General features: G+C 38.9%; 2 protein-coding genes across 2 annotated transcripts; both read right to left on the bottom strand.

The window, feature by feature from the left end:
* Positions 1–3,821: 3,821 nt before the first annotated feature.
* LOC146464372 (uncharacterized) lies at positions 3,822–10,402 on the bottom strand. Its single transcript, XM_085129860.1, has 3 exons — positions 7,334–10,402; positions 6,025–6,204; positions 3,822–4,973 (listed from the first exon to the last, which is right to left on the bottom strand). The coding sequence occupies exons 1-3, from the start codon at positions 10,312–10,314 to the stop codon at positions 4,526–4,528; spliced, it is 3,609 nt and encodes a 1,202-aa protein (XP_084985986.1). The 5' UTR covers positions 10,315–10,402; the 3' UTR covers positions 3,822–4,525.
* Positions 10,403–15,982: 5,580 nt separating this feature from the next.
* LOC146464371 (coiled-coil domain-containing protein 112-like) lies at positions 15,983–27,928 on the bottom strand. Its single transcript, XM_085129876.1, has 12 exons — positions 27,695–27,928; positions 26,452–26,573; positions 24,682–24,847; positions 23,694–23,865; positions 22,696–22,782; positions 21,808–21,957; positions 21,005–21,133; positions 20,238–20,333; positions 19,113–19,259; positions 17,592–17,687; positions 17,184–17,305; positions 15,983–16,207 (listed from the first exon to the last, which is right to left on the bottom strand). Exons 1-12 carry the CDS (start codon positions 27,808–27,810, stop codon positions 16,174–16,176), a joined length of 1,437 nt encoding a protein of 478 aa, XP_084986002.1. The 5' UTR covers positions 27,811–27,928; the 3' UTR covers positions 15,983–16,173.
* Positions 27,929–27,952: the final 24 nt, after the last annotated feature.

The raw sequence follows: 27,952 nt of genomic DNA, 5'->3' as shown, positions 1-27,952 counted from the left end.
TTATCTATTTGTTATATACTCCGCTTTTGGAACTTTAAAAGCACAGGTCAATGCCCTTGGGTACTCACTGCATGGGAAAATGTATACATCTATTTGTCACCTAACTACCGTTCTTTTTCAATTGCTTTAAGGAGGTAATATCATTGGGAGTTTCTAGCCATTCAAATGTTTGTAATATTGTTACTTTAAACTATATCGTTTGAGGTGGCTTTTATCCTTTTTCGCAAGAGGACTAGATCCTATATGCAAATGGTCTTTTAAGATGACGTAAGTCTATAGTTTCTGAGTGAAGTCTAGTTTTTAAGAAGTAAATAATGACATTAGCGAGAATATAGGCTAGACTACCAGCTTCTGTTCAGGGAAAGGAATCCTCCCCCCGCACTGAAGGAAGCGCCAGGCCCAAGAGAATGACAGAAATCGAGCCTACGAAGGCCGTTGTAATGTTTTAAAACCTGGCACGGAAAAACTGATTCACGCCTTTGAGTCGTCTAAACTGGACTGCTGTAACAGTCTCTTGTATGGTCTCCCGGATAAAGAAATCTCGAAACTCCAACGTGTTCAGAACTCGGCCGCTCGACTGGTTACAAAAACAAGGAGAGTGGACCACATCACGCAAATTCTCCGTAAGTTTCACTGGCTGCCCATGCGCAAACGTTCTACCTTTTAAGATTTTACTCATTACCTATAAATTTTTTATTATTGTTTTAGCACTCAGTTACTTGGCGGAACTTACTAATCTTCATCAACCGCTAAGGCTCCTTAGTTCTAGCGGTAATGACCACCTGCAACTGCACAGACCAATGTTCAGATACTAAGACCAATGTTCAGGACTAAGAATTATGGGGGTCGCGCTTTTTTATCTTGTGCACCAGCACTATGAAACAGTCTCCCTCTTGATGTGCGGAGCGCCCTATTAGTTGAGACTTTAAAGTTAGCCTCGAAACGTTTTTATGTAATAATGAACTTTAGTATTTTATCATTCTTTGTATGTGATTAATTTATTTTATCTACTTTTATCAAATTTGCTTTTATTGATATTGAATTCTCTAAATTGTTGTACATTGTAATAGCATTAAGATTTTAATGTAATGTGCTAGAAATACGCTAGAAAAAAATTATTATTATTATTATTATTATTATTATTATTATTATTATTGTTATCATGCCACGGTCTGCAGGCATAGCGGCTTCATAATGAGCTAAGAGATCTTGAGGCAGACATGCTCAGCGTGGTCTGCAATGATGTTGAGATTGAGCCCGTCCTCCAGGAGCTCACGGGAGAGTCGCTTCCAAGCGGAGCTAACAGAGCTCCCGACGCTCGCCAAGACATCCCTGCCAGGGGTTTTGGGGAAAGACAAAGGTCAACGCTCTTCGATGTACGGGTATGTTACCCCAACGCTGATCTGGACCTCAAGCAGATATACAAGCATCACGAGAACGAGAAGAAGAGATTGTATACGCAAAGAGTGATGTACGTGGAACAGGGAACATTTAAACCATTAGTCTTTACAACAACAGGCGGCATGGGAGAAGAGTGCAAGAGATACCATGACAGGCTGGCAGAGCTAGTCGCAGCGAAGAAGGGTGAGAACTATGCCACCACTGTCTCTTGGATACGTTCTTAAGTCTCCTTTGCCATCCTTAGGTCGGCTTTACTCTGTCTGAGAGGGTCAAGAGCAGTTAGAAGAGCAATTAGAAGCAATGTTCGAGAAGCGAACTTTGAATTACACAGTGTTGAAAGAACTTATTACGGGGAATTAGCTGGGTTCACTTCAACAAAAGATCCAATAGCTTCTCAGTTGACTCTTCTTTATTGCCTTACTAAGTAGCAACAGTTCAGCTTACTCTAGTCTACAATCAATTCTCTACTAAAACTAGATGGCACCCATTTTTATACTGACTCGACAACCACCTGCTCAACACAAATTAAATCTCAAGCAAGCCTTCTTTGATTGGCTGCAAGGATCTTATTTGCATCCGTGCCTTCGATCTATTAACCAAGTCAAAGACATTTTTCTAGAGAAATATCACCATGAAACTTGGGTTGTCCAGTCAATACAAAACAGGGAGACCATTATAAAAATTACAAAGTTCAGACAATAAGGTTTCACAAAGATAATCTGAAAAACAGTAAAAGTTGTTGTTTAAAAATTTTACAAGAAGTCGACTCGTTGAAGGTGTTAGCCTTCTTCATCGAAAGTGATTGGTTAAAAGTTTCCATAAATTAAATGAGTACGTAGTCAACAAAATCTGAAGCTCGAATTATACATTCAGTACGTGGCTGATAGCAGAATTACAACAATGGACATTTATCTTCACAATCACCCTAAGACTATAGTATTTACTCTCAAAAACACCTTAAAATTACAGATGTTGTTATTTAGATATCTTCATCTTTAAAATGAACATCAACTATTCGGTAAAAGAATCAAGAAAATCTACCAAAATTGACTAGAAATAAGAGCAGTAACAATTTCCTGGAATAAACCGTCGAAAAGTCAAGTTGAGGAAAAGCGTATAAAAAGTAAGGTAAACAAGGTGCTTATCTTTTGTAGGAAACGTAACTGAAAATATTTTTACGATCACAAGTGTTTCCGCGGAAGCGTACAGCTGCTCATACCGAATTCATGGCAGGAGAATTTATACCTTAATCACACATTAAGAACAACTAAGTCGCACTTCAAGGTGTTATCTTCTAGAGAGCTGCGTAACGAAGGAAATGAGTCAATTGGTCTTTTTCTGTGATATTCCCCAAACCGAAATATAATTTGTAATAAGTCCAAACACCAAATAAAATCCCTTTAACTATTTTAACCCCAAATAATTGCGTTGTAAATATTTTTCATCATTGACAATTTTATCATCTAACAATAGATGCCTCGCCAAAATCTAGGTCCTATGATTTTTATACATACTTTTTCTTTTTTTTTTTTGTATAATATAGTTTGATGGTTTATCAAATACTTTTAAATTAAAATAATTGAATGTAATGATTATGTAAATGATTATTATTATTTTTCAGAATGTGATCATATGAGTTTTTATTACAAATGACAATAACTTTTTGTAAGTTTATGACTTTTGTTTTTCCTTTACTTGTAAATAGCTTGGAATATGTTAATGTGAATTAGAACTTTTAACTTGTAAATAGCTTGGAATATGTTAATAACGATTATTATAATAATAATATTATTATCATTATTATTATTGAAAAAATTATTACTATCATTATTATTATTATTATGACAGCAAACTGTGAAATCACTCAAGTTTTAATAGAATCAAACTGTATCTAGCAGTTTTTCTTCTTGCAAATAATAAAGTTATCATTATTATTGTTAATTTATTATTATTATCATTATTTTATTATTATTATTATTATTATTATTATTATTATTATTATTATTATTATTATTATTATTATTATTATTAGAGGGAGTGAAAACGTCTGGGCCCAGTTGCTCGAAGCATGGCTAGCGCTAACCCGGGTTAAATGCCATGACAACCTATAGGTTTTAATACCTTTTAACCAATGGTTAGCGCTAACCATGCTTCGAGCAACTCAGCCCTGGATGCCCAGAACTTTAGCAAACGATGTTTGACCGGCAAACCGTAGCCAACCTCGCGAAGACTAAACCATAACAACTAACCACTTACTTCTAATCAAACCCCTAAATCCTAATGTTCACTTAGAAAATGTTATTATTATTATTATTATTATTATTATTATTATTATTATTATTATTATTATTATTATTATTATATTCGCCAAATAACATACCCTTTCAAAAAAAATTAAATGCGTCATCTTCAAACGAAGAAGTTTTATGCAATTATTGGGTCAAGCACCAGGACTCGTTTTCCTTTGATGATTTTGAGTTGAGTTGGAGAAGTCTTCATTAGAAAACAAATTTTGAACGGATGCCCCTGATCTCGATATCCCTTAAGATATATCGGCGTGGCTGACCTCGAAAGGCTTTGAATATTTGAAGTTGAGGCGGCCAGTCTTCTATTAGAATTCAAATTTGGAGTGTACTTGTTAGGATTAGCCGATGTTCCTGGAGAATCGCCAGTTTCTGTGGGTGTTAGTGGCGTGGCTGACCTCGAAGTGCTTTGAATATTTGAAGTTGAGGCGGCGAGTCTTCTTCTAGAAATCAAATTTGAATTGAACTTGTTAGAATGAGCCGATGTTCCTGGAGAATCGCCAGTTTCTGTGGGTGTTATCGGCGTGGCTGACCTCGAAATGCTTTGAATATTTGAAGTTGAGGCGGCGAGCCTCCTACTAGAAAAACAAATTTGAATTGTACTTGTAAGGATGAGGCGATGTTTCTGGAGAATTGCCAGGTCTTGTTGGTGGTCTGGGATTGGTTGGATTCGTATGGCTTTGCATATTAGAGCTCAAATTTGGATTGTACGCCTTAAAATGAGCAGATTTCCCTTGGGAATAGCCAGGTTGTGTGGTTTGAAGTAGCGACGTTAAGGGGGTGGTGCGTTGTGGAAATTTCTTCCCCTGGTGTATAGGAAACTACTGCCTAGGTTTTAAGAACTTGATAATGTACTCTGGGTAGCACTGATCCATATCAAAGACGACAAAGAACTTTGGATTGTGTGTGTTATCCACACACGAGTCGTATAGATCGCTCTCGGGATTTGTGGGATCTTTTGCTGGTGGTCTTTGAAGGGTCCTCTTTCCTTTAATGTACGAACCAACCAAAACTCTGGCCAAGAACATGACATAACACTCTTCAGCATCCCGTACATTAGCGTAGCAATAGCTTGAAGATGCTTCAACTGCGAAGTAAGTTCCTTTTCCATATACACTACCATTTTGGCCATGTAAACGCCAATCAAAGTTCTGTTTGCAAATGGCGTCTACTACCTCTGGGTTAGTTCCATGGAACAATTGTTTTTCATTCGCTGCATCCTGTGGGCTGCACTGACTCGGCCGAAAGTCCACCATATATCTTTTTTTCCTTAAAGTCAAAAGGAGGGATAAAAGCCAAAGAGGTGAGAAGTATAATGGGATTGGTCTAGAGCAGGTTGTTATGCTCAGTCGTAGGCTATTCAATCGGCTCATAGCTGCATGCATTTCATGTTCTTGGAACAAATATGTTAGTCTCAATCTAGTTTCGAAAGCAAAAATTATTTTTGGTTTTCGGTAAATAGTCGAGATGTTCTTTGTTTTCTGACTTCATTCATCTAAGAACTGGTTCCGGAAGTAACATCTTCGGTACTTTCAGATTTACCAGACTCATTCTTACTTCAGAAGCGTTGCTACATTCCTGTAGCTAAAACTTGCAACGTATTCAATACAACATCACCGTTTGTTTTTCGTTATTAAGTAGCTACTTTCAAGCGATGTGGCACATCAAGGTGTATGCCAATGATACAACTAACAAAAGAATGGACAAGAGAAAGACAACTTTTAGAAGTTCTAATCACCAGCTCTCCCTCCCACCTCTTGCGACTATCCCGATGCGAAAGGAACCAGGCGATATATCGATCAATCAAGAAATCAAGCAGCCAGTCAGTCAGTTGGTCGACAACATTGTTCAGTATTTCCGGGAGACTGCCAAACCCTTATCGGATGTTAAAGGCTATTAGGTAGAGTGCAGAGTGCAACCCCGGCTATACCCATCCATCCCATGATAATTTTGTCGTTTCTTCAGGGTGGTCAAATGCGAGGGGCAATGGAAATCTTGCCTGCACGGGCTTGAATTCAGTTTGGCTCTAAAGCAAGTGGCCGTTACAACGGGTGCACGTAAGGAGGACTTCCGTAGTAATATGGTTTGAAATGAAGCTCGTCATTCAATCCCACTAAGTTTCTTTAATGCTGATCAAATTTATTCTCGAAGACCAGTGACAATGAAGAAAACCGATCATAAGTAGGAATTCCCACCATTTTAAGTGAACGTCAATACGGTAGGCTTCCAGTCTGGGAAGATTTTGGTAAAATGCCAGTTTACTAAGATAATTTAAAAGGTTAAATTATCTAAGGTATTGCAGACAAAGGAAATAATTTACCTGCAGTACTTCTCCCACATGAAAGGATTCTGAACTCTCTCTATACTGGTAATAATGGCTCTTTCCTCTGTCACCGTTTTTCTGAACAACGTCTCAACGCCTTTGAATTCATCAGAATTTGGCTTCAACTTGACACGTTTATATTTCTCACCAGAGGTCATGGGACACCAGTCGCGATTACTAAAAGCAAAGTATGGTAATCAATCAGAATTTATCTTTGAACCTCCAATTGAATTTAAGTTTCAGAAAAGCGACCTATACACAAACAGAACTGAACATAAACCTTCGTCACATAGGCAAAAGTTATTAAAAAAAGAAGCATAATAATAACAGTAATAATAATAATAATAATAATAATAATAATAATAATAATAATAATAATAGTGTTTATTATATAAACACCAGTGTTATTTTATTAGGATTTCTGCCACTGAGAAAATCCATATATCTTCACATGTAAAAATACGATATTTGACGTGTAAAAATATCAGCCAATCAGAAATCAGGAAATCTTCTTTTGTTGCCATTTATCTTTTCTTTTATATTTTGAACAAGATACCGGATACTTTTAATATTTGTATTTATTTTTTTACTGTACTTTGTAGAGATCCGAGTTTTCACTGGAGTATTTTAAACAATGAAATAAATTTATCGGGTTCTCGACTATATGGCATGGTTTTGGTTAATGGAATGGCTGATTCTTGTTTATATAATAAACAGAATAATACATGGACGCTTGGAGATATGGAATTTATCTTCTCATGTTCACATTCGATATCTCACTCGTTCGCTGCGCTCACTCGTTGGATATCGATGTGAAAACTCGAAGATAAATTCCATATCTCCATGATCGCACCTAGCATATGATTATTAATAGCTCTTTTAAAAGCGGATTTATCTCGCTGTTCTAACAGATCAAAGATGCTGACTGTTAAAGAGGTAAAATGACGCTTGTGACACTTATCTTAAAACCGCTGTATAACATTTAAATCAGAATCAGAAGCGCCATACACAGCAAGACCATATGTGAGAATATGAAGAACTAGGGTTGTAAACAAGAGATCTATTAATGCATGCAAGAGTATCATCAGTCTAGTTCCTCTTGTCTTAATACTAACGTATAAGAAAGCGTGCCAGTTAGGTATTTTGTAAATATTTTAATGTGATGATGTGCAAACAACTCTAAACTATTCAGTTTTAAAGGATGTGGTCATGCAGACAGCCCCCTAAGATACTCCGAACCGATTCGCTTGTGGCACAATTTTTAAAAATGAGATATGAAGGCAAAATACAGTCCGTTTTGTCTCACCTCTCATGTTGTTGGGTGTCCTTGCCCTCTGAATCTCTTAATGGAAGCTTCTCTTTCTGACATCCCTGAGGTAAATCTTTCCCTTTTTGCACACTTGACGAAAGATCTGGGTGGCTGGGTACATCATTTGTTTTATTTCTGACGTTGTCGGTGGCAGACTTCCGATTGCCCTCAAAACCCTCTTTTCCATCGTCAATGGGATGCAACTTTGATGCATCAGAATGTTTTACACGGCGTCTTACACGGCGACTCTTGGACTCTTGTGTACGAGGAACGGTAATAAAACCTCTCTCAGCAGAACGACTGGGAGGCATCTTTTCTTCTTTCTGGGGTCCCTTAACAGCTTCTCTAATTTTGCCAGTGGAGTGTAACGTCTGTAAATCATCTTTCCTTCCGAAAATCATCTGCCCTTCTGGGTAAGGTTTTTCGGAAATGCTGCTGGACTCTTGAGACATTACTCTGCCTTTTCGACCTGCGTAGCTTGAAGGCATCTTCTCTCTCTCCTTCTCATTTTCCGCATTTTCGTTTCCCTTGTCGTCGGAATGAGTATTCAAAACGTTGGGCCCGTCTTTCGTATCAGAAATATCTACCGAGTCTTGTGAGGTTAACGTGCTGTCTGAACTTGTCAGAGTTATCTTTTGGTTCTCCTTGTTTCCCACACCTGCTTTCTTCCATTCGTAAATAGAGGGTGAATTTGGAAAGCTTGGGACATCATCTGATACATTCGGCTTTACCTTAAAAGTTCTACTTTTGGAAATTACTGAAGATGATTTGTTTCCTGGAACAGTTTGATGTGTCTTTTCCTCTTCTTGCTTTCTGCTCACAATTCCTTTGTCATTGGCAGAATTTTCTTGTGTAGTCGAGCTGCTTCCTAAGCTCCTTGCGAGTGTCTTGCCTTCCTTCTTCTTTCCCTTGTCAGTTCCTTGTCCATTGTCAATGAAAGGCGGATTACTGGGATAGCTGTGTCTGTCGTCTGATGCATTGGCTGTTCCAGGAACACTTTTGGACTTGTGTGAAGTGAAACTTAAGTCTGAACTGCCTGCAGGTATCTTTTGCTTTTCACGGTGCACTTCACTAGCTTCTTCTTTCTTCATACGGTTTGGACTGGGATAGCTGTGTATGTCCTCTGATTCACTGGCGTTTCCAGTAATGCTTTTGGAAACTTGTGAAGTTAAACTTCTGTATGAACTGCTTGAAGATACCTTATCAATCGTTTGGTCTTCGTGAAATGCTTCTTTTATTCCTTTGTACAGATAGTGTGGACTGGGTTGTCTGGGTGCAACATCTGATACACCAAGTGTCTTAGGCAGACTATTACAATCATGTAAAATTTTAAATCTTTCCTCCGAAGTTCTTGGAGGTCTCTCGTGGTGCCTTTCAGCAGTTTCTCGTCCTTTGGTAACAGCATGTGAATTAGAAAGGTTGCGTAAATCATCTTTCACTCTGCACGTTTCGGCAGTGCTCTCAAAATGTTTTATCAAACTCGCAACAGCTTGTCCTCTTCCTTTTTCAATACCTTCAGGCGCGGCTTTCGTTGCTGAGCCACTCATTAGACCATGAAATTCAGCACTGCTCTCGGAATCTTTTGACGTCAAACTTCCCTTCGCCTTGCTTGCGGGTAAATCTTGTGTAGCAACGACTAGGACAGATTTAGTTCGGTATTCTGTCATCTCGTGACGTTTTTTAGGTTCCTCCAGTGCTTGTTCAAAGACGTCAGCTGTTACACTCAATGTCAGTCCAGAAATGGTTTCAGGGTCTGAACTGCTTGGAGGTAGCTTTTCGTTCCCATGGTGTTCTTCGACAGCTCCTTTTCCCTTGTCAAGAGAAAGTGATTTGAAATGGAACGGTATGTCACATGCCACTCCGGGTAATCCAGGACTACACTTGGACTCTTGTGTAGTTGATCTTCCCTCCGCGTTGCTCAGTCGAGCTATCTCTGTTCTCTCTTCTTTTCTCTCAACAACATCTGTTCTTTCTTTGTCAATATGTCGACTAAAAAGGCCCGGTGCATTACCTCTTTCACTTGGTTTTGTGCTTTTCGAAACTTGTGAAGTTAAATTGCTGTCTTCACTTTGGTGAGGCATCTTTTCCTTCCTCTGGTTTCTCTCAATTGCCACTTTTTCTTTGTCGATGCAACACGAACTGGGACGACTGAGCACAGCGTTGACGTTTTCGTTTGCTTCTGAACTCCTTGAGTCAGAGGAAGTCGAAGGCAAATTGATTTTCAACTTCGTTTTCTCCTGAGAATCCTGACAATTGCTTGAGAACAAACTTTTGTTCGCCAAGGGCATTTCGTTTGGTCCTGCTTGAAAGGAATATTTGTTCCATTCAAAAGATCTTTGCTCCACTGGAACCAAAATGTGAAACGGCGTAAGGTAATCGATCCTTGTCGAAAATTTTGTAATAAGACCGTATCTTTCTAGAATGGTCTTATTGTGCTTGTTCATATCATCATTGTTATGAACCAGGGGACAATCACAACTAGTTTGTTGAACCACACTGGGACAAATATGAAGGTGCGGGCAATCAGTGCTTGGGCATGTGCCTTTTACATACAACAGACAAACTTGCGGGAAGCTGTAACCAACAATTCGTCTGATACGTTCATTTGAAAATCTGTCGAGTCCAAGTTTTTCTGTATTTTCCCTATTACCTTCGTCAAAAAAGTCGTGGGAGCGGCCACATTCACCGTTGCAGTCGCCTTCCAAAAACCGTTTACAAATATGCCATAGCCGGCATTGCTTTCTGCAATTCTGAGCGCGCGAATACTTATACCAAGGACACATTTCATTCCGTAGATCAATTCCGACATCAATACCTTTCCCATCTTGATCTTTCCACAAGATTATACGATTCCAAGCGTAGCTTTGCAACCAGTCTTTTAGTGTGCTTCCCCAACCTTTGTCGACGTCGTCTTCAAGAATACATGTACATATATAGTTCAGCGCTTGAAGTTTGTCAACATCCTTAGACGCAGCCATGGCTATGCGGAATATGATAGCTCCCTCACACACTGAATCGCTTCCATCCGGTTTACAATCGGTTTTAACTTAGCCTGGGGGTAAATGACCAAATACAATATCGCGGTTGTCTGTGGCCGTTACTATTTTTGTGAACGCCATCAAAGTTGTAGTCTCACTTCATTGACAACCAGGTAAATGTTTCTTTCCCAAACTGATCACTTAATATATCAACAACTGCACTTATATTTAGCTTCAGCATGAACAGGAATTTAACACTTTTGTTTATTTAAAGGGAGACAATCAAGACCTTTGATCATTTCCTGTATTATGTACTCTCAGCTGTCAAAATTGAATTGTTTTCTTTCGAATGAAGCAAGTTCATTCGCCGCATGAGGTACATTAGAGTTGTTGTTAAAACGGTGGCGAAATGAAAGTTCAGTATATTTTTTTTATAACTGGTAGTAAATAATTTTAGGTTTATTTTGTCAGCAAAGACTAACCCTAACTGCAAAAGACTGCAAACGAAAATGCTGCAAGGTTTTGCCAGGTATTTGTGAAGGAAAGTTCTGTCTTTCCTCACTTATCGCGACATGATATTTCTTTGTTCATTGCGGTTCGTAGTCAGGTGCTATGACGTGGACAAACGTCTGTATTTGGGCCCATCTGGAATCATTACCACGTGCAGTTGGTAGACAACTGACCTCCGTTGTTTTTCTACTTTTTGCTGTGCTTCACCGTGCCGACGAGAGCCAACCGGCTCGAAACATCTGGCTACTTTTGCATTTTGATTCTCGGTTTGGTCCCTATCATGTCGCTGCCCTGAAGGGATTAAAGGGGATCATTTGACTCATCAGCGACGAAGAAGTTAAAATCAAAGTTTGCACCAAGATTAAAATGTATAACAACTCAGCGTGCTATTCTTAAGAAACGCAGATACCGCACTGTAAACATCCACAAGGCATAATCCAAACAAGATGCCCCTCTAATGGCATTACACGGAATGCTTAATGTAGCCCCAATTATTCCCCATTGTATGTTTCGTAGATATTTAAAAAATATCCTCCCTTGGCCATTGAAATAATTGTCTGAATGGTTTTATTCAGATATATTGCGTGATACTTATCGTTGTGTTACTAGGAATCATACCAGAAATAACTATGCAATAACGTCATGACCCCGCTGAACTGGTCTGGCCTCCTCTAGCTCTAATCCTTCGCGTTGATCATTCGATCTGTTTTTTAAAGCGGATTTTCTTTGCTGTGAACTCTCCCAATTTCCGCCGTTTCAACTGTCGAGTACTACGTAGAAGTTATTGTTTCGATTTACTGCTTGAAAAAGGTTGGTTTTCTCTCTGAAAACGGCAGATCCGGAGTCTAAAATTCAGACATGTGGCCGCCATTGAACGAAAACAACTTTTCCAAATGATGATTTGCTTTGACGTCACACAAGTAGAGATGAGTGGGTCCCCTCCCTCGTGATATACGCGCAGATAATGGAGTTTGATTGGGCCGCTTTTGTTCAAGACAATCAAAACAATAGATCCCTTCTGGGAGAGGGAAGAATTTAATCTAGTTTTAATGAATAAATCAAATGATAATTTGACGTCACACAGAAGTGATGAGTGGGTCCCCTCTCTCGTGATATGTACCTGAAAAATAGATTTTGATTGGGCCGCTTCTGTTGAAGACAATCAGAACAAAATATCCTTACTAGGGGAGGACAGAGATTAATGCATAAATTAATGTGCACATTTGCGACACCGATGAAAAAAAAGATACCCGACCGAAACCTAGACACGTCATGCCCTGCGGGCATTCCGTGTAACTATGCATCTGCTATTTGCTAAGGTTTCGGATGAATTTCAAAGATCAAACTTCATGAAAAATTCTGTCACAGCCTACACTTGACTTCTCATGCGATCGATGGTCTGACATTTCAAAAAACAGGCCAGATCATAAGAGATATTGGCACATCGCCCCAAAGTGATCCGAAGAGGAGCTTAGCTCAATCCGTCATCTACTCCAAACAGTTCAGATAAACTAACACCCATGAAAGTAAGCAAGGTGAATGAGAAAGAACGTCTGATTTTCGTAACTAACTTAAAAAACTGTAAATGGTTTGAAACCCGAAGTCATGTCATAACTGAGTAAGTACATAATAATGATAATAATAATAATAATAATAATAATAATGATGATGATGATGATGATGATGATTTTAATGATGATGATAACAATAATAATAATAATAATAATCAAACAAAATAAAAACAATAATAATTGTATGACAAAATAATAAAATAATATCATAATGTCATAATATAAAAATAATATAATAATAATGTAGAAAATATAATAATAATAATAATATTTTTTTTAATAATAAAATTAAACTTTATTGAAATATTCGGAGCAAAATCGATATTACAAGTTAATAATAATGATAATAATAATTGATACTAGTAATAATCATGGATTAGTAAAGTGCGTTCGATCTCTAGTGAAATAACATTTTATGCACTTATTACACGTCACCACTCAATTTTAAGCCTGCAAACACTGGACAGTTGTTGTTGGCTACTAAATGGGCTCGAGGCCTTCGCATGAATTCGAGGCGAGGCGAGTGGTCAGCTAGTCCAAGATGGCGCCTAAACACTGAAATTGCACAGCATCCTAAAAGAAGCGATACGAGTAGTATGCGTTGTCCTAACGTGGAACTCAATAATAATAATAATAATGATGATAATAATAATAATAATAATAATAATAATAATAATAATAATAATAATAATAATAGCTCTTTTTTATATACTTTTAACTTGTAAATAGCAATTTGTGTGGAATATTTAAATAATAATAATAATAATAATAATAATAATAATAATGATAATAATAATAATAATAATAATAATAATAATTTTTACTATGCAGCAGTCTGAACATACGTACCATGCTTAAAAAATTAAGACAGTTATATATTGGCGAGATATGTAACCTATATACTACGATCAGTCAGTGCTATACAGCTAAAAGTAAATAAACAAAATTAATTTAAAAAACTAAAACTAAAAATGAAAACTAAATAAAACCTTACAAAAATAAAACAGATAAAATAAAAGTCCTAATTTTTTATTTTGGCAAAAAAAGTTATAAATTAAAGCTTTGTTTCTCACTACGCCTAATCGAGTCCCCATTGTCTTTTAGCCCGGCTCTAAATTACCCTCCCCCCCCCCCCAGCACGTCAATAACAATAATACGCCGGATGATCTTGTAGTCTGGAAACTATCTCTGTAATTCCAGACGCAACGGTGCGTACTGCAACGTTTTTGTGCTTCGTTGGCTTCTCTATTCTCGATCCACGGGCAGCTCATCTGTAGGAGTGACTTTCCTTGCTTCTTCAAAACAATTTATATTTCTTGCGTGTATCCGATTGGCTTTATCACTTCCGTTGACTCTACATAGACAGGGACGTCCAAGTAAGCTATTTTGGGGTTTTCATACGGGGCTTTCGGCTGGGTTGGAGAATACCGCGGTGGAATGGCGCTTACTATGTTGTCAGCTCGAAACACAATACCTTTAGGGTGCGTTCGATTAACTCTATTCCGGAATAGGAAAACATAGAATGATGCTAAGAAATCCCACGAGAGGTTTTTGGAGTTACTGAAGTACAAAATCGATCTTAAACTATCATGTGTCAGCGAAATTTTGCAGAAATGTCTTCCTAAATTTACTTGAAAAGGAATACAGTCTGGAAAACAGTCAATCGAACACAACCTTAATGTCGCATTGTGTCTGCTTATCATCATCACTATCATCATCATCATCATCATCATCATCATCATCATCATCATCATCATCACTATCATCATCATCATCATCATCATCATCATCATCATCATCATCGGGTTAGTGTCATAGTCCTGAGAAGGACCGACGTTTGGACAACAGTCATCATAGTTATCATCAAAGTAAGGTAAATTGTTGAATGCGTCAGTGGATGATATAAATGTCTCCAGTCATTTCGTTGACCAATCAGGTCAATAACCCTTACACATTTATACCATCTGCTGTCTTTCCATGATTTTCGTGACTCCGACGACGACTTCCGTTCAGGTTGTCCAAACGTCAGTCAATAATAAAGGACGTTTGCGCTAATTGTTTATGCCCCCACGCAATGTCACGCGCAATTCATGGTTGAGGAACACGGAGGTAAACACACATGTCGGCCGATGTGACAGCATTAAAAAGAGGGAAAAGGGGAAAATTCATTTTTGTTGGCGGTGACCAAGAGGAATGAATAATTCCAAGTTGGGTGACTAAATTCGACAGTTCTAGCTTTGTCCCACAGTAGTTACAATACCATTATTTTTCCCAAGAGCGTGCACGCAGTCTATGAACAGGTAAACAGATAGTACGGATCTCCAGGACTTTCCTTCCTTAACTTTCATCGGAGGAAGTCAAGGGGCAAGAAGCAATTTTTTGTGCGTCACAAAAGTCCGATATGATTATTACTCCTGCTCAGTGCCACCTCGTGAAGTATATTGATTTTTTGTTCACTGTTATGAGTCAGCTAATCCAGATAACTTAAGCTAGGTCATCACTATTATCTCAGTTGCGAGTGGACGCAATAAAGAATGATGTCTGGGGTGGTCTTCACTTAGGTTGAGGAGGTTGTAATCATAGTTGCAATTCAATAAATGTGTGCCGCCTGCGTTAGGGAGAAGAGCGACCAGGGTATATCTCCAAGTGGCTTCGAAGTCCAAGCACAAACGTTTTACCCAGTTTACTTTTAACGGTTTGTCGAAAATAATAAAATCGTTCATCTCTAAACCTCCACCCTTTTGGGATCTGACTAGAGTCGAAGTGTTAATTTTAGCTTGTTTGTGATTGCATGACTTTGTTCACTTCTTCAGCAAAGTTGCTTGGCGTTTCCATAGGACTGCAAATACATATAAACTTTTAAAGAGCTCTTTCAAAGTTTATTTTTAAAGGAAGACCGGAGGATCGATAGTTCGAGACCGGGTTGGTCTCTGCATTACCGAGTTCTTTCTTTAGACAAGAAACTTTGCTGTCTCTCTTCACCCAGGTGTTTAAACAGGTACCGGTGACATACTGCTGGGGGTAACCCTGCGATCGACTAGCATCACATCCAGATGGAGTAGCAATACTCCTAGTTACTTAAAGGGGAAGTATCATGGGGTTTTTGATATCTTTTGTTAAAAAAGATGATATAAGACCTTCAATCACCTGCCAAATAAATCTAGAATGACGAGAGGAACGAAATCAACTCAATTCTTGAAAGAAACAACTCGTGATCTGTTCTAGCGCATTTTGGAAACAAAAATGCGAGAACTTGAAAAACATTAGCCTAATATTTTTCAAGTTTCAATCCAAACCGGGCTACTCTGTCTCTGGCCAGAGGCACTAATCGACAGTTTTATTGCACTGGGGTGACAATTTTTAACAAATTTGACAATTATTTTGTTGTTTCTGCTGACAGTCAAACATTTTTGGGTTTTGAAATGACAGCAAATTTTCGTGATACTTCCCCTTTAACGCTACTATTCCACTGAAACCGAAAAACTTTTTCATCGGCCAAATCAAATAATGCCATGGATTCTAACTATGCTTCACTCGCATTCTTTCACAAGGGATACGAAGTTGTGAAAACTAAGAGGCAGCAGAGATAAGAGTTCTCATAAATTCTGTATTTACATTTTATATTTAAAATCTTGCACAGTATCAAGTCTCTTTCCGCTTAGTGGAGCCTCCACACAACGGACGACCAAGGACAGCTCAACACATTCGGGGCTATAATGTGTGCGAATGGATGGGTGAAATATAAATAGTCAAACTGCGTCACACAGGAGACCAACAGTTATGACAAACCCTGTCTCCAGGAGGGAACCGCCCTAAAAGAGAAAAGAGGAAATTAATGTCGCGGACAGCAATTACGAAGGCTCGAGCTCTATCCCCGTATACGTTTACGTTCGTATTTTTCTTTCCGTATAATCAAACCTGCTTTGGGCTGCTCTCAGTAGATAAACCTTGCTTTCTTTTGTAGACTGGGTCTAACGATGCACATGATGTAATCGCTTACCACTGGCGCATACTTTTGGCGCTATTCCACAACAGGAAAACAAGGAATAGATGATACTCGTGTTCTTTTGGGACCTATACCTTCCTACACACCCGAAAACAGATAAACGGAAAGTCAACTCAGAGGAGCTGTGTCCTTTGGATAGCTTTTCAGTTATCCGGCGAACAGGCTCCCAAGTGGCGAGAAATAAAGGGAGGGACTGTTCTTCATTGCCAAATTATGCAAATTTGAGTCGCGTGACATTCCAACGATTCAATGTGTCAATATTCTTTGCAAAGCTTCCCTTAATCATCTATCTAACCAATCAGATCATGATACCAGAATTGGCAGCATGATCAAAGGAATGTCCACAGGCTCCCTCTCTTTCTTTCTCGCCCCAGAAGGTTCGACTCGCTTTGCTTGACAATTTTTCTCTTCAGCCTATACCCCACTGGGAGTCTGTTCATTGGGTACAGTTGGGTTCAGAGTTCTTGAAAACGTAAGACGCACCGATTTCTGCCCGGTTTACTTCGTCCCTGGGTCTCCAAGAATAATTTTCCTTTCTTTCTTTTTATTGACTATCTAAACGCACCGCTTCACACTAAGAGTGTTTTCACATGACGTCACGGCGGCCATGTTGGTGTCCCAAAACAAAGAAATGGTGGCCATGTTGGTGTCCCAAACTATAGCTCTGGGAATTGAACTCTATTTTTATGCAAATACTTTCTTTTCTTTCAGTAAACCAATATGACCGGTAGTTACGTGAGTAAAAACGCTCTATAAACAAACGTCTGTCATTGATGACGTACCTGTGGGGCATATGTAGTGTGGGTCCCTGTCCACTCGCCCCAGGCCCTTCTTTCCTTCTCTGTTCCCAGCCTGCGGTGAGTTTATAAAGTCGAGATGGGTCACGTGATACGTTTACTTCGACCTACAACAACAGTGGATAAATGGATTAGAACGGTATCTCGAGGTTCCTTAGAGCCGTTCATAATTGAGTGTCGTAAAACCAAAACCAAAGTTTGACCAATCGTTTTTAGCAACACACCATTGTTGTGACTTGGAATAAGCCAATTCATATTCTTCCTTTGACTTCAAAAGACCGCGAAATGAACACGAGACTATTCGGAGATCGTTTACAAAAAACGTTTTTTTGTTGTTTATCAAGTACTCTGTCTTCGTTTTATTTGCTTTGTGAAGTACAAGAAATAAATCACCTGGCTTTTTAATTTCTGAAGTCTTTTTTCCTTTTCCATTTTTTCCAGCTCTTTCGCTTTCACCTTCGCTTGTTTTTCGTCCAGCATCTTTTGGCTCTGAAACAAAATATTAAAACACAGAATCGTCTCTTTTGTCTTAAACGAGGGACGTGCGCTCGAGTAGGCAAAGAGGGGACAGGGGGGGGGGGGTGGGGAAGGGGAGAAGCGCGCCTCTTCTTAAAGACAAGAGAGACGACTGGGTACAAGCAGGAGCCCATTGCGGGGTCCTGGTACGAGCCAGTGATTACATGTGGACTGAAAGAGAGAATCAAAACGGAATTTTTCGAAAAACATTATCGTTACGACATCGATAGTACTGACCGATAAAACCCTACCGTTTTCGGTCCGTTTAGTTTAAGTTTGGGTAGAGAAAACAAACGAAAACCAACAAGCACGGAAGCAAACCTTGCCATTTAAAAAAAACTCCATTTTCAAGCGAAAAAGATTGAAAAAGAAAACGCGGAGGGTGTTTAAACAAAGAAAAAGTTAGCTCGAATTACTAGGTACTGAAAATGGAACTGACTCCACAAGCCTGCGTAGCTGGCAGACAATTTGCAGCGTGTGAACATAAAATTTTGAAGGCGGAGCCACCATGAACGGCGTAAGCCATAATAATTTCAAATCGCCTTCCCTCAATCCATTCCTTTCGCGGCTTTATCGCTCGTTTTCGCGGGTAAGGCGCTCAATCTTCGCCTCCCGCCAGCAACACAGGCTACTTGCACACGGACGGTCCCCACAGCAAAAGAGCACCTTAAAGTTACCGTATACCTTTAGAGGTGTCTCGCGTCCAAGCGATGTAGCACGTCCGGTTTAAACTGTAGAAACCTAAAACCTCAATATCAAATTAAAGCTTATAGAGCTAGCTGTCAAACTATACCAAGAATTTTGAAATAAAATGAATTGCCGAATTTTTCACGACCTCTAAATGCGACCGTCCGAATCACATTTTGAAAGCTACAAGTCAAAGCGAATTTTGATTTTCGCTAATTTAATTTACTCCTCAGTTTCCGGACCAGAAGCGCTAAAAAACGTGTCTGTGTTTTGCCATATTCAATTGCAGTGAAAAGATACAGAACATTTTCGAAACAGGATTAAAAAATGTGGAGTGATGGTACAAAAGTCGCTTTCGGAGAAAAAATATTTCGAAAGAAAACATTCGCAGACACGTGTTTGTTGTTTATATGTTAAACTAGCTACTGTCCAAATTTGAAGGCAAACGAACAAATTCCCTTTGAGTTTTAGCTCTTTAAAGTGTCCCCTTCAAGTGAAAAAAGTGATTCGAGAAAACAGCGCTAGAAATTCGACAATTCATTTTATTTCAAAATAATTGGTATAGTGTGATAGCCAGCTCTATAAGCTTTAATTTGATATAGGGGCTTATGTATCTATAGTTTAAACCGGACGCGCTACATCGCTTGGACGTGAGACACCTCTAAAGGTATACGGTAACCTTAACAACTATAAAAAATTACAGCAACTCACTCTTTCTTGTATTTTTGCGGTTTCTTCAGCAGTAAGTCTGTGCGCTGCTTTCTCTTGTTCTTGTCTGGCCTGTCGCGCTGCTCTTAATATGGCTTGTTCTTCTGCTTTTTGTCGAGCATACTCGTCCACTTGCGCTTTGACCTCCATCTACAAAGAAAAACGACAAAACCTTTCGTTGACTGAGGTCGCAGGGTCTCCACGCGAAAGCACTATCATGTTGAATGAGGAAAAGGAATAGAGAGATTTAGAATCGCGTTTACGGTGAACGGCAAACGTGAGATTCGCGTTGATGTTTTCTTGCGAAAATGAGTACATAAAAGAGGATAACGCGAAATGATTCTGGTCTTTGATGCTAACACAAAACTACTCAGTTTTACTAAGAAACTGAGAAAAGACAAAGGAAAATGTGGGATTAACATGGTTACGTGGTCATTCCTGCCGTTTGTCGTGAACGTAATTCTGAATCTCTCTAATTTTAAGCGCAAAAGAACGTGAAGTACGACAGGCAAACTTAGAGAGTTTTAGGAGATTTGTGTGATTTGCTATTGGACCAGAACTGTCGTTTGTCAAGTCTCTACCACTCCACCCATCCCTGTATCTGCACAAGTTACTCTTGGCTTGGAGCGAGTTTGGTAACATACCACTGTCTTCTTTTTTCGGATGCCAGCAGTATTTTAAACGATCTAGCTGAACCAAATTATAAGCATGTCAGACTGGGTAACAAAATTAATTAGCTACTATAGCCTCTGCTTTATGTCTTCTAAAAGAAAACTTTATGGTAGTAAAACAATTTGGACTGGCAAGTTTTTAAAAACCTTAAATAGTCAGCCCTAAACGGATTTCTGAGATAGAGCTGGAGCAGTTTTCAACTGCGTGTCGTGAAACCAAAACTAATTGAAAGTAACACAGTTGGTAGTTACTCTAAAACCAATCGCTAGAGACGCAATCAACGGAATGAACCAATCACAATTCGAAGCAAATACATGCAACCGGCGTCAAGCGCGGGAAAGCGAGCTACGATTGGTTTTGGTTTTGCATCTCGTTCGTTGCGATGGTGGCACGGGCCGTAAAATACTTTCGACACTCAATCAAATAGCGCTCTAATCCAAGTGGTTTTTTATTTACCCTTCTTTTTTCTTCCTTTTCTCTTTCTCTCGCCTTAATCAAGTCTTCCCTGAGGCGTGCTTCCTCCGCTTTGGCCTTTTCCAATTCTTTCTGAACCTGAACGGAATACAAGCAAGAAAGGAGAATACAGTGCAGCTCCAAGAGACAGCAGCATCGAGTTTTACATCGTAATAGTAATAACAAGGCACAATCAAGTCTTTTTCAGAAAGTTTTGAAAACAAAATTGCATACTTCTTGCCAATCAAAGTACACACTGCTGAAGATCAAAGTTTGCCATTTCAGTGCCATTTGTGGGTCCCATAGAACCTCAAATGAGCAACCGGACCGCCCCAAAAGTTGAGCTTGCTAACATTAAGTGGCCACAGTGGATATCCTTAGCTTGAAGTAGTTACAGAGCCTATGAGAAACCACATTTCCACGTCCCTGTCGGCCGTAGTTGTGACTTACCAACGACCTGCTGGTACAATAATCTTCACCACTCGTTTTAAAGGTTCTTGTGATAAGGACACAAAACAACTAAACTGCGAAATAGTCCGCACTGTGACGCGGTCTTTGAACAAAAAGAGCGAGCGAGGCATGCCGAGTTCGCGCAAGAATCCATTTCGGCTCTCTTCGCCCGTGAATTTCAAGACGAAAAGATTGTTTTTCACTTTGTAACACAACTGCAGATACTTGATACACTGACATTCAGACTGAAAGTCCAATGCGTCTGCCAACCAACATATAAATGTCTAAAAAACAGTCGAGTAACAGCTTTTCCCCTTTACCTTCCATTCATTCAAATGTGTAAGCCTTTCCTCTCGCTCTTTTTCTATCTGTTGTTCTTTTTTCCTTTTCCTTCGTTCTTCCTCTTCTATTTCGTTGTCGTCGTCATTCAACACTTCGTTTTTCTCTAACTGTTCAGAGAAAAAAAGAATTGTTATCCTCACATAAAGAATGCAACACACACAAGCGTCATAAGTTTTTACAACCATATTAAAACCGTCATCCTCGCAGACCTAAGAACGGATAATGGGCGCGAGGGAAGGATCAAAACGGTCTGGAAAACATTTTGGCGAAGAAAAGACTGCACGTTTCGACTCTTTCATCGCCCCACTATCTAAACTCATGCCGGAGGGGGGTGGGGAGGGGGGACTCAAGAAAGTTTTATACGGTAAGGCTCCGCCCCGAGGTTCAAACCCTTACCCTTTTATATACCATTTTTGACAGGAAAGGTAACCCTTTCATGTACCTTCTTTAGCATTTTAGTGTCCCTTTCACATTCCTACAGAGGAAACACCATCTTTTTTTGGTTGGGTCTTTTGGAGATATTTTGAAAAGCCATTTTAAATACCTAAATGACAGTTTTGCCTACCTTTTTCTATACTTCGGCTCGTGAAATCCCTACCCTTTATATACCTCCAGCCTGAAAAAGGTACTCCTGTCGGGTGAAGCCTACCTCTATAGTCCATCATAGGGAGTAACCCCTCACCCCTCCTCCCCAAGCACTCGGATCGCAAATACAAGGAAAATTGGTAAAACACAAACAAACAACAACAACAACAACAACAACAAAAGCAAACAAACAAACCTCTTTTCCTTGCTTCCATTCCTGGATGGCCTTCTTTTTGCTGTCCTTTAACATTAAATATTCACTGTACCACTCATCATGTTGTCGCACATCATCAGCACTTCTGCCTGGAATCCCTGATCCTGCTACTCGCATAAAAGTTGCATGGTTCTGTGATTTGGACAGAGAATGGGAACGTTTTTCGTCTAAATATTTACTTCAAAAGTTACAAGGCTAGTTACTTTTGAATCTAGCAGCCTCTTATAGGACTTCATTATTTTTAGATTTCGCTACTTTCCAGAAGGCTAAAGGATCCATCTTTATAAAATTTTGCTAGAATAAAATGTGTTTAATACATACACACGTTTTATCAAAGAAATATGTTTTATCCGACACGAGTTTTAATCCAAATAAATTAACCACTAATGAATGAAACCTTGCCACAGCTGTCTGAAGTACAATAGTGAAATAATGTACTTAAATATTAAAAATAGTTAAGTTAGCAAATCACTAGAAATGCTGAAATTAGTTAAATGCTACTTCAAAATATTCTGTTACATCTTGTGATTGCACAAGGAGATTTTTTTTTATACTGAACATTATATCATCAAAAATGTTTGAAACAAGACAGTCAGGTGTGTTGGGTTGCATAACATTTGCAAGAGCTGTTTTTCAGGTTTCAGGAGCTCGCATGAATTTTTCCAGTTTTTTTCCACAACAGTCTGATTGTGTACTAAATAACTGCAGGAATCTCTTCTTCGAGTATATATTAGACATATTACTGTGGATGTGTTGCAGCAGCGAGTACAGTGGTACCTGAAGCTGATTGGCTTGATAGCTCCTTGCAGCTTACAGCGTACATACATAATAAGTTTGGTGACACCTTTAAACCAAGAATAAATGTATTACCTTGTGTTTGCTTTTCAGCTTAAGAAAGAGTTGATGATCATAGTCATCCCAGCCTCCCTGATGTCCTCCAGTTTGTGCTAAGAATCTCTGTAACAAGACATTGTGCTGTTCCAGAAAATATCTATACTCCCCCCACGGAGGATTTTTTGTTTTGCAACCCCCTGTCGCCCCAGGAAATTCTAGTATAGCTTCATACTTTGCTCAAAAAAGTTTGACTTTTAAGACCCCCCTTCCCCTAGAAATTTCCAATGACCTTCCATGGGATGGGTATGGATTTTTTTCTGGAACTGCACATTGTTTAACATTAACAAATAGAGTATTCAGTATTGCAACAAACCACTCTTGTATCCTTTTGGCAACTTGAGCCAAAGTTTTCAGAGATTTACAACACGCTCTGCTGAGCATTTACTCACAGGCTATTTTGGGATTGGGTATCTAGCGTCATTTAAAAATGGCAACTTGTATTATAACCCAGAAAGAGTACATGAAATAAGCAAAATGAACAATTGACAATGCTGATGGTGGCTCTGAGGATGCCTTTTACAAAGACTTTTTTTATAATGACATGGCCAGGCCTTATACAATCATGTGAAATTTAATGTCATTAGATTTGAAATTAGTGCACATCTGACCAAATCTGGGAAAAAACTAAAGCTATATTGTGGTTGCCTTGGCACACAGATCCTGTTGTTAAGTCAAAGACATTCTGTAGGGGCTGAGGCGGGAAACAAGACAGCGTCAGCAAGGTGGTCACCAAATGGTGCCTCAAATGGATCATGTCCCTGACAATAATGATGGGTCCATTGCACTGGGAGAAGCGGGTTAGCAATAGCAGCTAGGGCAGTGTTGTCTCCTTATCAATCAGATTGATGGTTTACACTGTTGAACTCTCACTTTTAATCAATGCTATATAAAACATATCCCTAGATTAGACAATATCCTCAAATGCACCCAACTGTCTAATGTTAGTTTACAGTGCAGCCATTCACACTTTATACCTCAAATGCTGCTACCGCTGGTGGAAGTGAAACCGTTACTGCACCAGCTGCCTTCTTCACATCAGCAGCAGCAGTAGCAGGAGCTGGCAGCTGAGACCAAGAGTCAAATTTTTTCTCCATGGCTGACACTTCCTGCAGGTGTGCTCGCTCTTCACGCAACAGCTCATCATAACTTGAAAATAAAAGGTAGATTGTTTGTTAGCTGACTGACTGGTTCAAAATGGAGAGGCATGATCAGACTGAATTATATACACGTCATTATGACACTAGCACATGTGTCTTTTGGTCAGCGCCAAGACATGTGTCTTGGCGCTGACCAAAAGACATGTGTGCTCTGGGAGCAAGATTGTGGTTATGATGAAACAAATGCTAGCCAGACGGTAATCCACCATGTGAAAAAGATGGCGGCTGACGCATGTACCCATAATTTTTAGCACACAGAAATCATGATAAAAATGCCCATAAAAATAGTTTCACAGAAAAGTTCTAAAAGCTTCAAATCTAGCATAGACAATGTTGTTAGTACCATTGGAATGATTTTCCCAAAAATGTGGCTACACTGTATCTAAGCATGTGCCTGTAGCCTGTGTTAGTAGCCTGTGTGGTAAAATGTACAGCCACCATCTTTTTTCATACAATGGATTAAATTTTCTTGACCCCATGCAACCATATTTCAAACCTAACTTTTTTCACTTTAGATTGAAAAGAAACAAAGGCTCAAGTAAAACTACCATGTCCATCCCAAAGTACTGGCAAGTACTGTCCTTTGTTTAACTTTGCACTAATTACATTTAGCCACATCTTAACACGGTACAGTACCTTACATATTTATAAAGACCCTCCCTTTTCAAAAGTAACAATTGAAAATGAATACAGTGACCAAGAAAAATCAATTTCTGTTAGTACCAGTGGACATACAGTGTAACAAAATGACAGGAGTGTTCATCTTCACAAGACTAAAGCTAATATTCTCTCCTACAGTACATACACTTTTCTCTGCTGTTCTTTGAATGTCATCATAGAATTCTCAATTTCCTCCATGATCTCTTTGAGTTTTTCTACAAACTCTGGAGAAGGCTTCATATCCCTCAAATCTCTCTGGAATTTGTCAACATTTGACCTGATTTTGCCCAGCTGCTGCTTCAGTTTATGCTCTGCAAAAAAGTTACAATTGCAGTCATCCAAAAAAAGACTTGAGTTTCCATTTACCTACAACTTGCCACAATTCTCTCTGTAGCACAGCGATCAAAGAAACTTGTTTAAGAGAAGATGAATGCAAAATGATAACTTTATCCCATTCAAGCCTGACTTTTGTCACGCTTTCTTAAGGTTACCCTATACCTTTGAACAGAGGTGTCTCGCATTTAAGCAATGTAGCGCGTCCAGTTTAAACCGTAGATACCTAAGCCCCTATATCAAATTAAAGCTTATAGAGGTGCCTATCAAACCATGCCAAGAATTTTGAAATAAAATGAATTGTCGAATTTTTCACGACCTCTAAATGTGAGCGTCCGAATCACCTTTTTAAAACTACAGTACAAGTCAGAGCGAATTTTGTTTTTCGCTAATTTAATTTGCTCCTCAGTTTCCAGACCCAAAGCGCTAAAAAAACATGTCTGCGTTTTGCCATATTCAATCGCAATGAAAAGTTATAGAGCATTTTCGAAATAGGATGAAAAAAATGTGGAGTGATCGTACAAAAATCGCTCTCGGAGAAAAAATATTTCGAAAGAAAAAATTCGCAGACATGTTTTTGTTGTTTATATGTTAAACTAGCTACTGCCAAATTTGAAGGTAAACAAACAAATTCCTTTTGAGTTTTAGCTCTTTGAAGTGGCTCCTCCAAGTGAAAATAATTGATTCGACGTGAGACACCTTGGACACGGGACACCTCTGAAGACACCTCTGAAGGTATAGGGTAACCTTAATCCAGGGCTGCTTTTCAATAATTTGCATAATTATACAACTGAGATGGTCTCTTATTCATTAATTATTAATTAATTTATTGTGCAGTTCCAAAAAATATCCATACTCCCCCCACAGAAGGTTTTTTTGTTTGCACCCCTATCCCCCTAGAAATTCCAGTTTAGCTTCATTCTTTGCTTCTAAAATTTTGGCTTCTAAGACTCCCCTCCCCCTAGGAATTTCCAATGACCTTCTATAGGGTGCATATGGATTTTTTCAGGAACTGCACATTACAACAAAAGGGAAGGCAATTTATGGATGCAGTGTTCAGCATGTAAATAGTCATCCATGGGGCAACAAACACATGCGAGAACCAAATGTGACCCAAACCCATGACCTTCCATACCCTGGACACTCAGAGACACTTGAGGCAAGTTACATGTAGTTGCTTTCCACATAGCTGATTCTCATATGAATAGTTTGTTCACAATCACACAGTTTGGGGAAAGCTTAAAATTAATTATTCATTCTAACAGACATTCTTTTTCTCTTCAAATGAAATGACGCTTACACTGTTTGCTGTATTGTAAAAATTGTGTACTGAAATACCAGAAACTTTTGTCAAAGACTATTTTCATTGATGGTAGATTGCCATGTGTCTTGCTATATCTCAATGATTACACCAACTGACCACTCACCAGTAGGTGGAAAATCCCATTTGAATCTTGCAGTAGGGACACAGATGTTTTCTTTGTTACTATATGCATACATTTTATTCTGAATATGATACTATCTTTCTGATTTCATGATTGAGTCTAAAATTTACCATTTTTCTCTGTAACAACCAACTTACTCTCTGTTTTCCTGTCATTAGTTCCTTTTAGGTCCAGTTCTTCCAGTTCACAATAATCTTTACGAAATTCACTGCGCCTGCTGTATAATGGGGTATTTCTTTCTTTTTCAAGAGCAGACACCCTACAAAATGTACCCATCATTAAAAACAAACTTTAAAAACAAACTTCTGGGAAGAAATGGGAAGTGGGGGTCCAGGGATTTTATTAGAAGGCAGGACAGGTGCCTGTGTATTTGTTGTGGTAGAAATTTATTTATTTTTTTATTTTTTTCTTCCTATTGTTCTTGGGTATGGCAATGCATGATTATCATAATGAGTTTGAAACAATGCAAAATAAAATTTAAACCAAGGATAAAATTGCACCACAACATATTCACCATCAAGAATCTTCCTACAACAAAAATCAATGAAAACCCTGGGGTCCTGAAACAAAGTCCCTTCTATACAGACTCAGTTATTGCTTACACCATGATAACAAAGACACCTCATCAACAACTAGACACTTTCCATTTTTTAGATCTACACCAAGAGTTTTGAAAGTTCCATGCCAAGCGGCCGCGAAGCACCTATGCTAGGAAAATGTAATGCCGACTGTCTGTAGACTCTCAGTCATACACCGGGAGAGAAATCCTGGATATTTTGGACAAAAACAGTTCATTTGAATGGTGGAAGTTTTCAAAAGCCTAGGTAATTTTTCATCATGTGCACTTTCGAGGTAAATCTAAAGCCAGGCATTACCTCTGTGTTACGCCACTTTACACCAAAGACACGATTGTGCGCCAATACGCCAAGTGATGTATAATTTAGAAACCCAAGCCAAAGATTTTCGGTGTAACCTACATAAAATGCAGCTTGCCCCCCCCCCCCCCCCCCCCCCATTTCAGTCTCCAGAGGCAAATTAGCAAGTGCATGCGCCAGTTTTCTGAAAATATCTGTTTTTACTTCTTTCAGAAAATTTCTGAATGCATGAGATACTCTGCAGACTTAATATGTAATAAAAGGGGAAAAGTTAGATATGCTGAATTTATCTCAAAGTGGCACAATGAAGTGTACAAAATAAGCTTATTAAAAATGATTGTGCCTTATCTTTAGAACAAATGATATCAGTTAAAAATTGCAATTGAAAGCTTCCTGTTAGTATGAGTCCATGTACAGCACCTCTGTAACCTTTAATTAGTTATTAACATTATTTCAGTAGTGTGAATCAAATACAACGTCTTGTTAGACTCAATCAAACACTTACTTCTGTTCGAGTTGTTCCAATTTCTCAAAAAACTCCGAGTTCCTTTGCTGCTGTGTTTTAGGTTTTCGTGACTGACCAGGATCACTGCGTTCCTCAGGATCAGCTCTGTTGTTCATATTTAAAACTTATCTTCTGCTAGAACCGCTACTTCTTTCGGGAAAGACCAAATGACATAAAAAAATCCTCAAAAAAGAAAACATCAACACTGGCCGCCATTTTGAATTTTTTAAAAATCTCCGCTGAGCATCGTGGTCTCAA

Source organism: Pavona decussata, unplaced genomic scaffold (assembly GCF_977016875.1).
Source record: "Pavona decussata unplaced genomic scaffold, jaPavDecu1.1 SCAFFOLD_164, whole genome shotgun sequence".
Taxonomy (NCBI): domain Eukaryota; kingdom Metazoa; phylum Cnidaria; class Anthozoa; order Scleractinia; family Agariciidae; genus Pavona; species Pavona decussata.
This window is presented reverse-complemented; position numbering and strand designations above follow the sequence as displayed.